The sequence below is a fragment of the Neofelis nebulosa genome, chromosome 11 (assembly GCF_028018385.1).
Source record: "Neofelis nebulosa isolate mNeoNeb1 chromosome 11, mNeoNeb1.pri, whole genome shotgun sequence".
Lineage (NCBI taxonomy): Eukaryota > Metazoa > Chordata > Mammalia > Carnivora > Felidae > Neofelis > Neofelis nebulosa.
In genome coordinates, this window is record NC_080792.1 from 20422145 (window position 1) to 20436270 (window position 14126).

The following is a 14126-nucleotide window of genomic DNA, read 5'->3' on the forward strand; positions in this document are numbered from 1 at the left end:
TAGGAAGCTAGCTGCTTTTTCAGTTCAGATCATGGCCCCACTTCTGAGTTTCGCGTTATAATGTGTCTTCCTGGAAGTCAGTCAATGTCCTGACCTGCCCCTAGAGCAACAAAATGCACATGGTGTGAGATGTAAGCTCAGAACCCTCAGAAAGGAGCCCCCTGGAGTCACTTTGCCCCTTTTGCCCCTGGTTCTGTCCTCTGCGTTTCAAAAATGGAAGATGCTTGCCACGGTTTCAGATGGCTTGTGTTTGACTTGGTAGAGTGATCGTTGTTTCTTGTTTTGTTTTCTTTTGCCCTTAAATGCCCAATATCATTTTTTGAGAAATACTTAAGAAAGAAAATATTTACCCAGATTATAATGACAGGATTTTTTTTTTTTTAATGACACATTCATCCGTAGATTTTCGAGTGAATTGTAGTTTATTTTACTTGTGGCATATAGTCCACTACTTTCTTTTGAAGCCTTGCCAACAAACTCTGGAGATTATTTAGACGTTTGTGAATTGGAAGGGCCTATTAATCTCCTGGAATTATATGAATATAATGCATGGGACACAGCATGGACTCTTAGTAATTCAACTGGTACAGTCCCCAGTTAGAGAGGAGCTAAATCCAGAGTCTTCCACAGTTACCACCATAAGTGCCTTTTAACCTTGTTCCTAAAACTCTTTGGATGTAATGCTGCTGGGTGTATATCAGAAGCAGTCCAGTCCAGTGCCTCTTCACGTGAGCATGCACGCAGAGGAAGTGTAGTAAGTTATTAGATACCAGCTTGTAGAGGATAGAAATCCCTAAGAACAGCAGCCTTATATATTTTACTGTTTACATATTTCCTTCTTACCTACAATGTCTAATACCCCTTCTTGATCTAAAGGTTTGAGAGCACTGCCTGTTCTAACACAGTCCTCTAGACTCCTCAAGGACAAGAGTGCTCCCGTTGCCCACTGGGAAATACCATTTGTATACATTCCCAGGGTGTGACCCCTGGCTGTTAGAGGCTACACACAGTCTCTTCCCCTCGGAGGGAATTGGGCATAAAACTAACATAATGGTTATAATAACTATTATTGTTTCATTAGTCTTTAACTGGCCTGCTTTCTAATGCATGGTACTTCCCATGTTTTTAAACCTCAAACCAAACAGTGTTGAAGGAACAGACTACCAAGATTGATTTAATGCAACATATGCTAAAGATTACCCTGGAATATCTATCTGGTTCATGAAATTAATCTGGCTTACAGCGTTCACTCCTAATGACACGTTTGTATGACATGATGCATTTTAGTGTGTGGCTTTTCTAGTAGAAACAGTATGTCCATTTCCCCTTGAGGACTTGGTTTCACAGTAATTTTATTATTAGAGCAGTCACATAATATTCACTTTGTCTTTTGTAAGAATCTTGAGCCTTCAAATACAGTTGGGTGATGAACAGGCACAGAGCATAAGAGTAATATGGATTTTATCCAGCAGTGACATGGCATCTTAGTTACAAAGACCACCAACGGAGAACAATAAACTAGTTTGATTTAAGTCTTCTCGTCCATTTCCTGCACATGGTCATGGGGCCCAATTCCTCCCCCTTGGATTCCTAGGAATCCCTCCTGCTAAAAATTAGTGCATTATAGCCTCTATTTGAGTCTGTATTCATGTGTAGGAAGAGTACTAGAAAAGCTCCTTCTCTTGTCATCTTACAGAGAGGAGCTCATGGCACTGTATGCTGCTTCTAATAGTTTAAGAACACGGGGGTCAGTTAGACACAATTCAGAAAATCCTAAATTTTAAAGCTGTCGTTATCTTCCAGACAAATACACTATGAATTGCCCTTCTTATTCCTTTTGTATCTTCACGATGTTTCCAGCCTGAGGTTATGGGTGTGCAATAAAGGGATGACGCATTGTTCCAAATTTTGATTTTCAGGGGCCAGTGCCCAATCATCCTGGTGTTTTGATTAGGGTGTGTTCTAATAGGAATTGCCATTTCCACAAAGCTGAGATTGAGACCAAGGTCTCACATGAAACCAAAGATACCAGACCCTTCTTTCTGCTCCAACTTCTAGCCAGCAACAGCACCTGTGTTCAAGCCATCTGAATAATGCTTTGGGGGCTGGCAGTCTCAAATCCTCCTACAAAATTGCAGTTCCTTTTAATAGCTGCTCATCTTCCATTCATATTTACCTTACCACTTTAGAGACTGATTTGGTTTTGTTTTTGTTTTTTTTCTTGAGCAAGAGAAATTGATTAGAGCTAAAATATCAAGAAATCAATCCAGGCTTCGCCTAGTAGGAACAGTAGTTTTTATCTCTGTTCCTTTATATGAGAATTTTGGTAATTTCTAACAATATGAGTTGACAAAAACTTGGGCCTGGAACAGTAATTGAGTCCCGTCACATTAAAGCCATAAAAGTGGACTTGATGAGCACAAAGTTTAATTAGAAGTATGTTTAGCCAAACATGACCTATTACTACTCAATATAAAAAAGATTATGCCATTTGAGAATTTAAATTCACTTTCTGTTTATCTGTGCCTTTTGACCTATCAGTCACACAAAAAGAGAAATCTTTAAGAGAAGGGCCCACGTAGCTTAACATGTTCAGGGGCTCGAAAATGTGTCTTCTCCAGCGTTTCCTGGAACAGAACAAAAGGCATTCCAACTGAAAGGGCAAATTGGCCCCAGTAAACTGCTTTGAAATTTAAGCCCTTAGGACTGGCCCTCCAGCTGCTACAAGGTAGAATGGCTTCATGTGAAAAACATAGTCTGTTCTCACCAGTGCCTCCACGAGTAGCCTTTGTAGTTTCCTGAAACATTTTCATGACAACATGAGCTAAGAAGTTGATGCTAGTTTTTATTCTAGTTCCTGAGTCCTAGTATCTCCCTCTATAAAACAGGCACTAATAGAAAGTTTAGTTAGAAAGTTGTAGTACAAAAAGCAATCCTACTGATATATCTTATCTCTTCTTAAGTGTGATTTTACACTTGTATAATATTTATGTTCCTAAAACACTTCCATGAGTTTTCATGAAAATATATTTTGAAAAGTTTGTCCTTCTCATTTTAAAGTTGTTCAAAGGAAGAATTAATCTTTTCAAAGCTACGACTGTAGCAAAGTTCATTTGTACTTGAAACGATATCTTGTCTCTTTTGATTTAGGGGGTTTTTTGTTAGATAATATAATTTTTTTCTAGTGTGGCTCTGAAATTCCATTTCCCAAAGATCTGTTTTCTAATCAAGCAGATCACAAATTAGTTTGACTGATAAATCTAATTTTTAGGTATATTTGATAATACTGCTTGTAGGAAAAAAAATGTATATACTTGCCCCCAAATACCATCAATAATACATGCTAAAAAGATGTTAGTGCTCTCTGTGTTTTCAAAATCTTTTTTGTTTTCTCTTTAGAATTGTCTTTTGTTTTTAAAGAACTCAATGCAGAAATTTTCATTTTCACAGGAGATATAATTTCAGTTATCTTTTACATTTAAGTATTTTTAATATTACTGACATCCGTGAGTTCCTTCCACCAGCTCAATTGTATGTCTGACCGTCATTTCAAAGATGCACTTCAACCCATAATCCTTAGTGCTAATAACCAATATACTTTTTATATTATGAATTTGTGATATAAAAAAGAATAGTTTTGTTTTGTCATAAAGTGGTTGTGTTCTTTTTTATCACCTACCAGTTTTCTTTCAGTTTTAGTAATTAACGAATGAGTCTGGGTGTGGGTTTTGTTAACCAAATCAAGCATACATCAAAAGATTATCCAACTGACATACCCAACATATAAATATATAAAAATAGCAAGCATAATTTAACTATGCTAAGCAGAAGTCAGGAGAATGAAATTATAACCTAGAGAAGCAGAGAATTCAACCACTTGAGATCTGACCCGACTACTGCATTTTACAGATCTGGAAGCAGATGACACATTTGTCAGCAAAGTGTGCTTTCTTGGGTCAAGGTTACGCCTGGGAATTTTTTTTTTTTTTTCAATTATGTTGTATGCAGTGAAGTTCTGCTTGGATTAATCAGTTGACTTAAGATTTCCTTTTCTTATTTCACAGAATAGTGAAACCAGGTCCTTGGGTTTAATAGGTTTTATTTAAATACTATGTCTATTTGCTAATGTTGAGGCCTTAATAAATGTAATATGCCAAATGTTGTAGGTGTTGTATTAACACTGTTAAATAGAGCTGACTTTGAATCACATGCTAGAATCTGCATCTTTTTAGTAACGGTACTTGGTTCAGAATCTCTTTTGTGGTTAAAAATACCAGTGTTAAAAGATGACAGATAATTTTCTGAATATGTAGACTTATTTTGTCTCTGGAATTTGAGACCTTTATTGATTTTTAGTTCAGGGTTTTATAATGTAAACACAGACCTGAGTATGTGGAGAATATGTATTATTTAAAATATTAAAAATATTTTCTCTCCTAGGAAGCCAGGCTTGTTGTAGACTTCCTGTTTTATTTTGCTGAGAGGAGCACCTTGTTTTACTGTGTATCAATTTTTTTAAAAAATGGAAAGGAGACATAAATTCTTTGTGAAGACAGTTCTCCTGACTGTATGAAATACAGAGAAAAGGCAAACTTTGAGGGCTTCAGAGACCTGAGTACTGCATACTTCTTAGCAATGAACTTCAGGTGCTACCTACCATTCACCACTAACTACTCGTAGGCAACAAGGGGGCCAAGTAATAGCAACTGAAACACTTCATCTTTAAACCAAAGTGTCAGGTTTATATTTCATCTGTAAAAAAAGTAACATGAATATATTTGACATCTACCTCAGCAAACAAATTAATGCTAATTAAAGATTAATGTGTTATAATTAGCATTAAAAATGCAATTAGATTGTGAGTAAATGGACCAGGAATAGAAAATTGTTAGACGTCTCACTGCCTGGTTTTTCATATTCTGCCTTTTGTTTTTGCAGCAAATAGAGGAAGCGGGGCAGCAGGCAGCTCCCAGACTGGAGATGCTCTGGGGAAAGCACTTGCTTCGGTGAGGAAATATTGACTTTGGACTTCATATGTACCATTGTGGAAGGGTGAACTTTAAGCAGAAGTGGACATTTGGAATTGTAGAAAATGAATGGCAAATAGCTTAGATTTCTGGAAATGCTAGCCTTCTTGCAGAATGATTATTGGAAAATTTGAGAAGAGAGTTCTGAAGCTTCCAGCGAATGGCTGACCCCTCCAGCCTGTCTCCTCACAATGGCGTTAAGCAGTCCTCAGTTATGGATTTGCAGATATTCTCAGGGCCTTGTGGTGTATAGATTGTCTATCTTGATTTCTTATTTTTCTCTAAAATCATATGGGGCTCATTGACCAGCTAAGACAGACTTTGCAGGGGGCAGTTCTAAAACCCTTTGGAAAAGGCACTTACTAAAAAAAAAAAAAAAAAAAAAAAAACAATGACCGTAACTCCATAACTTAAGTCTGTGAGAAATTGTCATGTAATCGGCACTTGGGGACTCGGCTTCTTCGCCTTGCCCGCCCACTGCGAGGAGCCTAGAGAATGGGACATTTCTTGCATGTTCACTAGTGACCAAGTAGCACCCCCTCGTTTGTCTGAGGGAGTATACACGTATGGTCTTCAAAAGCTAAACATGGTCATTTGCAAATGTAAGTGGAGATTTGTTGCTCTAACTTGGTTTTTCCTTACCATTGGGAGCATAAAATAAATTTGATTTAGCATTGGGACCTAAGTAAAAGTTTATATTTAATCTGGGCATTCCTGTGCCTTGGCATCAAATGCCTTAATCACGATGGAGAAGAAATGAACGAAAATCATAAGGGATGATGCTGTCTAACCTATTTGATGGAGTAAGAAAGGGAGGTTTGGGGTGTTCGTGTGACCTACTCATGGCCACAGAGTGATGGTAGGACATGGGAGGGGAAAGACTAGAAGTACAGTCAGCTGAGCCTGTTCAGTTCTGTCCATACCATCTTCCATGACCTCATAATCCTTATTTTGGAAAATTAAAGTAATTGCAAAAGTTTCCACTTGAGAATATTGGTGCTACAGTTGATTGTTACATGTGTTTTGTAAGTTGCAATTGTTAGGTGACTGGAATGACACTTTGTCGTTGAAAGAATTGTTGACTCTTTATTCGTAATAAATGAGGGTTTGTTTGTTTTCTCCCCACTGTTTTAAGATCTATTCTCCAGATCACACTAACAACAGCTTTTCATCAAACCCTTCAACTCCCGTCGGCTCTCCTCCTTCTCTCTCAGGTACTGTACCTAAATCCAACCCCACCACGGTACCGGTTTGCGAAAATGCTTTCCCTCTCATGCTTCCTGGTCTGGCAGGCGGAAACTCACTCCCTCCAAAAGCGCAACACATAACATTTCCAAACAGACAAATGGAAAGGAGTGGGGGAGAGAGAGACTGCCATATGAAAGTATAGCCGTTTACATCCAAAAGTTTTCTTAAAAATTAGATGTTTTTAGAATACACAGGCATACAGAAAACTCACTTCTTAAACTGATCTTAGCTCTGTAGAAGATGTTCAAGAGAATAACCTACTCCCAACAAGTCATCTCCGATGAGAAAGCCCAGTTAATACAGTCAGGAATATGAATATAAATTATATAGTCATCAAATATAGACAGTTAAAAAGGATCATTTCCTATAGAAATTTTAGACTTTCCACATTCCCTTTTTAAAGCCCACGTCACTGGCATGTTTGAGGAAAACTATAATTTTGTAAATAAATTGGGAAGTAACTGTGTGGAGTAAAAGGAGATGTTTGCCTTTAAAATATAACAAATTAGCATGACCTATGGCTTCAAATAATAAAATTATAAGTTGTTGAATTATGTTAGTAAAGCATTTCACTTTTCAGAGTTCCAATTAAGAGGCTCATTGCCCTTCTAGTATAAATGCTTCCAGAAGGCCCCATCCGGTGCACGTCTCTGTTCTGTGGAAAGAGGACATGTGGCTTCTAAAAAAAGCAAACCAACGAACAAACAAAAAACAAAAAAAAAACCCTAAATTGCATCTATACCTGATTGAAACCCAACCTTACTGTATCTGTAGTGGAGTCGCTTGTCTAACTGTCGCCTCCTCGCCTCCTGTTATTCCCTGCCTATGGCACTCACGTGCCCATCCTAAAAACACTGGGTTCCTTAGTAAAGAATGGTAGGTTTCAGACTGCCGAGAGCTTGAATTCCGAGGTGATGGCCGTGGCTTAGGTAGCACCGAATGTCAGCCTTTTCCAAGCCTCCGTTCACACGGAGCGGGTGGTCACAGAATAGAGAGGGATAGCCGAACCTTTAGGTCCACCCGTCCAGACGGACAGAATTGAAACTGCAAGGAAGCCGAGATGGTATTAAGAGGATAATGGAACAACCGTGAAACATTCCCTGTGGCAGGAAGGAAAGGGAAGTTTAGAATTATTATAGACCCCTGGGTCAGTATTATACCGGTAGGCTCTGGAGTCAATGTCCAGAGCGAGAGAAGAGCAGAGACAACATCTAGCCCAGTGAGGCAGGTGGTGAGGGAGTCTGAGCAGGGACAACTCCAAGTTTCCTATTTCAAACAAAGCAGCTCTGATTTCATCTATTTTATAGTTTGGGGGAACAAAAAGAAAAACGTCCAGAGTCTAATAAGGCTTGAGCGCGACTATTTTAGTCTGATGCTCTGATGTTACAGATGAGCCGACTAGGGCCCAGAACGGGTGTGGGATTTGCTGAGGCTGCAGGAGCAGCGGTACCAGAGCTCGGCGAGAATCCGCTGCTCACCGTTCTGCTGGTCCACTTCCAGAGAGGAAAGGAAAGCTGTGATGCACAAATCGTTCCAGGAAACACCACAAATGCCCGAAACCTGAGCGGCATGCGGCGTGTGGAAGACACAGAAAAAAGGCCGCTTTGGGGTCCTGCTAATACACCATGAAAGACCACATATTAGGAAGAAAGAACTTTATGAAGATGTAAATATGCGGATAAATTGCTATTTTCACACTGAAAATAGCTGGCTCTGTCTATATTCTGTCACTAAAAGTAATTGAACAAAATGTCCTACTTTTATTTAGCATAAAAATACACATACATGCGCACCCAGAAATGACAGAAAGAAAGGAGTTTTAAAATGCTAACCATGTCAGGGCGTAAGATTACGGTGAGATCCTAGGTTTTTTTTTTTCTTCCTTGAATGATTTCCTAGTTTCCACATGTAGCATGCATTATTTTAAATTGAAAAGTAGTTTTTATTTTGCAGGTTAGACATGTAATACTTACTGTAGCAGAAATAAAGTTCAGTGAATCACAAAACAATCATTTTCTTCAGAAGGAACTACCTACTTATTACTGTTGTTATATTGAATTCTTAAATTTCTGGTTTAGTGGATCACTGCCAACTAATCTTATTCCCTTAAAAAATTTGGAAGGCTTATCCTTCTTAAGGATCATTTTTAAAACCCGTAGCAGTGCTGTTTTGCATTGGTGAGAGAATTTTGGTTCCACAGACTGGCCTTGCATGAACGAAGGTGTAACAGAATCCCCCTTTGCATTCTTAAAAGTGGCTTGACCATGGTAGTGACCTCTTTTCTTCACTACCATCTGTGAACCATTGGTAGGAACCATTGTCTAGCTAAAATTCAGAACCGGTTAAATGTACCCTTTTGGGAAGAAGCCTGAGAGAATTCTGAGTTGAAAACGTTTTCCTTGTCCCGGAACTCTTGTATGGGAAGTTTACATGTATTTACCTTATTGTACAAATGAAAACTCAGCATCGCTGTTTCTAAAAGGACTGTCTAAAATGTCTGTGAGATTGTTTTCAGATTATGTAGATTTCACTGTAACCTCCATTTTAATACCAGCAGGCACAGCTGTTTGGTCCAGAAATGGAGGACAGGCCTCATCATCTCCTAATTATGAAGGACCCTTACACTCTTTGGTAAGTCTCATCTTCTGATCTCTCCTCTAGCCACTTTGAATACCACGTTTCTCTTTTTGCGTCTAGTTGACTCTCTAGGGTTCTTATTTCACTAGCGGGGAACTTTAGACTAATGTTAAGCACATGAGTTTGGTTAGAGCCAGAGTCATTAGACTATATATATATATATACTTGTTGCTGTTTGTAGATTGTAACCCAGGTGCTGTAAGCCCGAGGGCTCCAAATACCTAGGGCCAGGTAAGAGATTAAAAATCCTGGAGAGAGAGTGGCATCCGTCTGTCTTTGGGAAAGATCCTTGTCAACGATTGAATCACTTTACTGATAGGAGAGCGCTGGAGTCACGCCGAGCTGCGTGGCTGGAACACTTGAAGATCAGGAGACCTCTGCCTTACTTTCCAGAGTGGCAGGCTTGTAAGGGCTTTCCTCTCCACCTCTGAATAAGAAGTCTGCCATCTGTTTCCATGTTCGCTTTGGTTCTTCTAGAAATCGACTCATGTCATTAAATGTCTGCTCTTCCGTTAGGGAGTAGCTGAAAATTTCCATGAGTGCAATTAATATTATAAGTACTCATCCCATGATGATTTGTTATCTGACATTGTAGTCTTTCTCAAGTCATGGTGGATGTGGCTGAAAATGTGCATGAAATAACATTGCTCTGGGCGGTATTGGGTCGCTATATGAATCAAATGGGGAGAGGTAGCAGCAAGGAGGTCTTCAGCCCTTCAAGGATGGTTTTCCCTTTTTTCATCCATATTTTGAGATAGAACACGGAAGAGGCATTGATTGGTTGATACCTGCCTAACTTAATGTCTTGGGAGCAGGTCAGAATTTCCTTTCTTCTGTTTTGGCTTACTGTTTAAATTAAGGAAAATCTAAAAATGGAAATACAAAGGTGGATTTCCCCCTTGGTTGTGGTCTTCTTTGCTGTAGTGTGGAATCATTCAGCCATGCATTTTGGCCAATAAAGGCAGGCACAGGGCAGGACAAACGTATGCACTACCTGCTTAGCCTACATTAATTAATTAACCCGCAGCCCACTTCCAGAGAGCCCATAGTAGTTTTAAGTGTTTACCTCCATCAGTTATTCTCTGGGACCCAGCTGTCAAAACTAGGTTATGTGCCACTGTATAGCCATGAAGTCTAGGTTTGTAGTTACGAACTATGGGTTTAGTCCTCTGAATTCTCAACACTCACGAGGGGATTCACAAGGAGAAACTGCTCTCCCCACAAGGAAGCTGTGAGCCAGAAAGGATGATAGGCACGTGTATTACTTCCTTTCGTGCTCACATTTACATGTGGAAGTATGTATTACCGTTCTCATTTTTATAAATTATGAGGTATAGACTCAAAGAGGTTTAGTACCTTGTCAAAGATTTCATAAGTAGCAGCTAGGAGTTTACGGGAGGTCCCTTAACACCAAAGCCCACCAGATCAGAAATGCTCTGTACCGTAGACAAACTGTATTAGACACACATTCCTTCTGTCAGTATAAAATAATTAGAAATTGTTTTTCTCATGCAGTGGAGGTAGTACATCTGTTGGCACAGCCCAGTGGAAGTCAAAGCAGACTGTAGCAGGACCCAGTACAAAGCAGCACTAGATTTGAAGTCCGAAGACTTAGATTCAACCCTTCACTATACCATTTCCCAGCATCGTGACACTGAGTAGTTAATAATTAATTTCTCTGAGCCTCATTCGCACATGTGTATGGAAGGGGTAATCCTTCCCTGCTTGCCTTACACATGGAGAATGAAGAGCCAGGGAGATGGCCTATTTTAAAACACACACTGGTGGGGCACTTGGGTGGCTCGGTCGGTTGGGCGTCCGACTTCGGCTCAGGTCATGATCTCACGGTCTGTGAGTTCGAGCCCCGCGTCGGGCTCTGTGCTGACAGCTCAGAGCCTGGAGCCTGTTTCAGATTCTGTGTCTCCCTCTCTCTCTGCCCCTCCCCTGTTCATGCTCTGTCTCTCTCTGTCTCAAAAATAAATAAACATTAAAAAAAAAATTTTTTTTTTAAATAAAATAAATAAATAAAAAAAACACACACTGGAAAGTGACAAGCAGGTGTTTATTTGATATCATTATTGATCATACCAAAAAAGGTTCATACACATCTACATGTCCTTTTTCCTCACAAACTCTATAGTATCGACCTTTCCTAGTTGCAGAAAACTAGGATCTTAGTGGCTGGGATGAAAAAAAAAAAGTTACTTGGTTTTGAATTCTATAATTTAGTTTTATAAGGTGAATTTTATACAGAGCAAGGGCTTTGAAATCAATTAGAAGCCCCTGGTAAGCAGTTAATTCACATCTTTGTGATTCTTCAGTCGTGAAATCTCATACCACTTTGGTGGACAACATTTCTTTAATGTTTGTTCTATATCCGTTTTGAGTTCCTACTCTCCTCTACACACACACAAGCTGGTGATAATAGATAGAAAACAAGACACACTGGTAAAAATAGATAGTACTCAATAAGAAATTATAGTCTGTATGCATTTACCTGTCTCTGACTTGATACGTAGCCCTGTATCATATGCTATAGAGGAGATGAAGGAAATACGCATCCAAGGAGATCATTTAATTGGGAAACTATAAATGCATCATCTTTTCATTGTTAAGTTTTTGAAATCCTTAACCAATGCCTGCTACAATGTTTCTTACCTTCTATAGACTTTTTTGTTCTAAAGTAAATCTAAATTCTCTTTCAAGCAAATGCAACCTAGTATAGCAGATGTACATTGTAATGTCCTAGAAGATTACTTTGTTGATGACAAATAACACTATGATATACCATTAACATTTTCTACTAGTTTTCTAGGAAGGTCACCATCTACTATTGTTTTAATGAAATAAATTTCATTGGAAACATATATTCAAAACCTCAAAGGATGATTTGTGTCAACTCAAGTTTTGTTACTATAACCTCTGCATACATTTCAGACTAAATCCAATTTTGCATCGTTTGTTAATCAACAGCAAAGCCGAATTGAAGATCGCTTAGAAAGACTGGATGATGCTATTCACGTTCTCCGGAATCATGCAGTGGGCCCATCCACAGCTATGCCTGGTGGTCATGGGGACATGCATGGAATCATTGGACCTTCTCATAATGGAGCAATGGGTGGTCTGGGCTCAGGGTATGGAACCGGTCTTCTTTCAGCCAACAGACATTCACTCATGGTAAGTGATGGCATTTGTAGACTCTTTAATTACTGATCCTAACAGAATTAGAATTTCAAGTATAAATACTACTACTGCTGTTTTGTTCTTTTTTAAATAGCTTTATTGAGATATAATTCACTTCAATGTAATTCACCCATTTAAAGTGTACAGTTCCATGTGTTTTATTTAGTATGTTCACAGGGTCATGCAGCCATCACCGGTCTAATTTTAGAATGTTTTACCTCCTGAAAAAAGAAAAAGAAATCCCCATTAGTTGTCACTCTCTATTCTTCCCTCTCCCTGGACCCTAGCAACATTAATGTACTTTCTGTCTGTATAATTTGCCTATCTTAGATCTTTCCTATCACTGGAATCATACAATACGTGATGGTCTTTTCTAACTGGCTTCTTCCAGTTAGTGTAATGTTTTCAAGGTTTATACATATTTTATCCTGTATCAGAGCATCATTCATTTTTATTGCCAAACAGTATTCCATTGGATAGGTGTACATTATATTTATCCATTTATCAGGTGATTCATATTTGGGTCCTTTCCACTCTTGGCTATTATGAATAATGCTCCTATGAGTACAAGTTTCTGTGTGACGTGTGTCTTCATGTCACCTGAGTATATACCTAGGTGGACATTTCTGGGTCATTGCTGGTGTTTTAAATTCTTCATCTTAGTAACGCATCTAAAGGACCCACTTTTGTACATGTTACATTGTTGGCATTTCAGATATGAACAGGTTGAAATTTTTTATTACTATTGAAGAATCCAAATCGATGTGTTTTGATGCTGAGTATGGGAGGCGGAAATATCTGGTATGTTTATTGGTCTAAATATATGGTGTGAGACTGTATAATTCAAGATATAGTAGTTTTATTAATCACTACCCATTTATGAATAGGTGTGTATTTAAATAATATTTAAGTAGATTTGTCTGTATTACAACTGGAATTTCAATTCGGCCCATTGCTTTTGAAAAGGATTTGGGAGTGCACCCTTTTTATTTAGGTGATTATGAAAATTCAGAATCACAAAATATTAAGTGATGACAAGAAGGTGACCGAGTGGGTGGAGAATTAATCACTAGCGATTCTATGTAATTTTGCTTCTTATAAACGCCTGCCTGATCAACAAACACCTTCGTGTCCTGTTTTGTACCTTGTAGGCTCTTTAAAAAGTTGCTTGGATGAAGGTCTGTCTTCTGCTACCACTGTAGCATCTCTTGTTTACTGATGCTTCCAAGAGAACACAAAATAAGCACAGGTTGTTCTGAGGCTCTTTCAGTTCTTGCTCAATAGGATTCTTCTGTCCTCCTTTCAGATTCTCTTAATAAAAGAGTAGGATTGAGAGTACCATCCTGAGCGGTATATTATGGAAACCTGCAACCAATTTGAAACCAAAAATACTGGTTTATAAATAGAAGCAATGAACTCACTTCTAAAACGTGGAAAGATATTTTTGAATGCCAAAGCTGAATCTTTTTTTTTCTTTTTTGCTTTTCCTTGACCTCTATCCTAAAAATTCATCATTGAGTAAAAATTGTTTGTCTATTCATGGCAGTTGCTAAGAGTTTACAAAAGGAAAATCTAGATTTTAATTTAGCTTGGCCTCAGGTAATGTGTTAAATACACTTGGGATGCATATAATATGAGGTTTTAGTTTGTACAGCTCTTTTCTTTTTAAACTACAGTGTTTAAACAATACTGCTTTTAATTAAGAAATCTGGCTTTATTAAAAGCCAGATCTGACTTATAACCATTTCTCTATATCTGCTCTCAATCAAGAGAAAAATAGTTTAATTTCTGTAGCTGTGTTCGTTTTGCATATGTTAAATGCATGCAATGTGCACCCAGGGCATTGCTTCAGAGACAATTTTTTCCATAAATATGTAAAGTTTGCTCTTAAATACCAGATGTAGGTTAAGTGGTTCTTTAAAATAATAAACTATACTTTTTGGAACTATTTGACCTTTGAGTTGCCTCCCCCTTGAGTCTGATTCAAAGGTGGGATAGGAGGAAGGGACTGGAGTCAACTTTGGAGATGGG

At 38.4% G+C, this 14126-nt stretch overlaps 1 protein-coding gene across 36 annotated transcripts in view; it reads left to right on the top strand.

The window, feature by feature from the left end:
* Positions 1-14126, top strand: part of TCF4 (transcription factor 4) — a 356945-nt gene that overhangs the window by 314312 nt on the left and 28507 nt on the right. For 28 of the 36 annotated variants that reach the window (XM_058692003.1, XM_058692006.1, XM_058692013.1 and 25 more), the window contains 4 exons: positions 4939-5006; positions 6163-6241; positions 8830-8906; positions 11886-12089. In XM_058692003.1, coding sequence (XP_058547986.1) covers positions 4939-5006; positions 6163-6241; positions 8830-8906; positions 11886-12089 — 428 coding nt within the window. The remainder of the gene's footprint in view (positions 1-4938; positions 5007-6162; positions 6242-8829; positions 8907-11885; positions 12090-14126) is intronic. The other 8 variants (XM_058692012.1, XM_058692009.1, XM_058692029.1 and 5 more) reach the window with 1 other exon arrangement.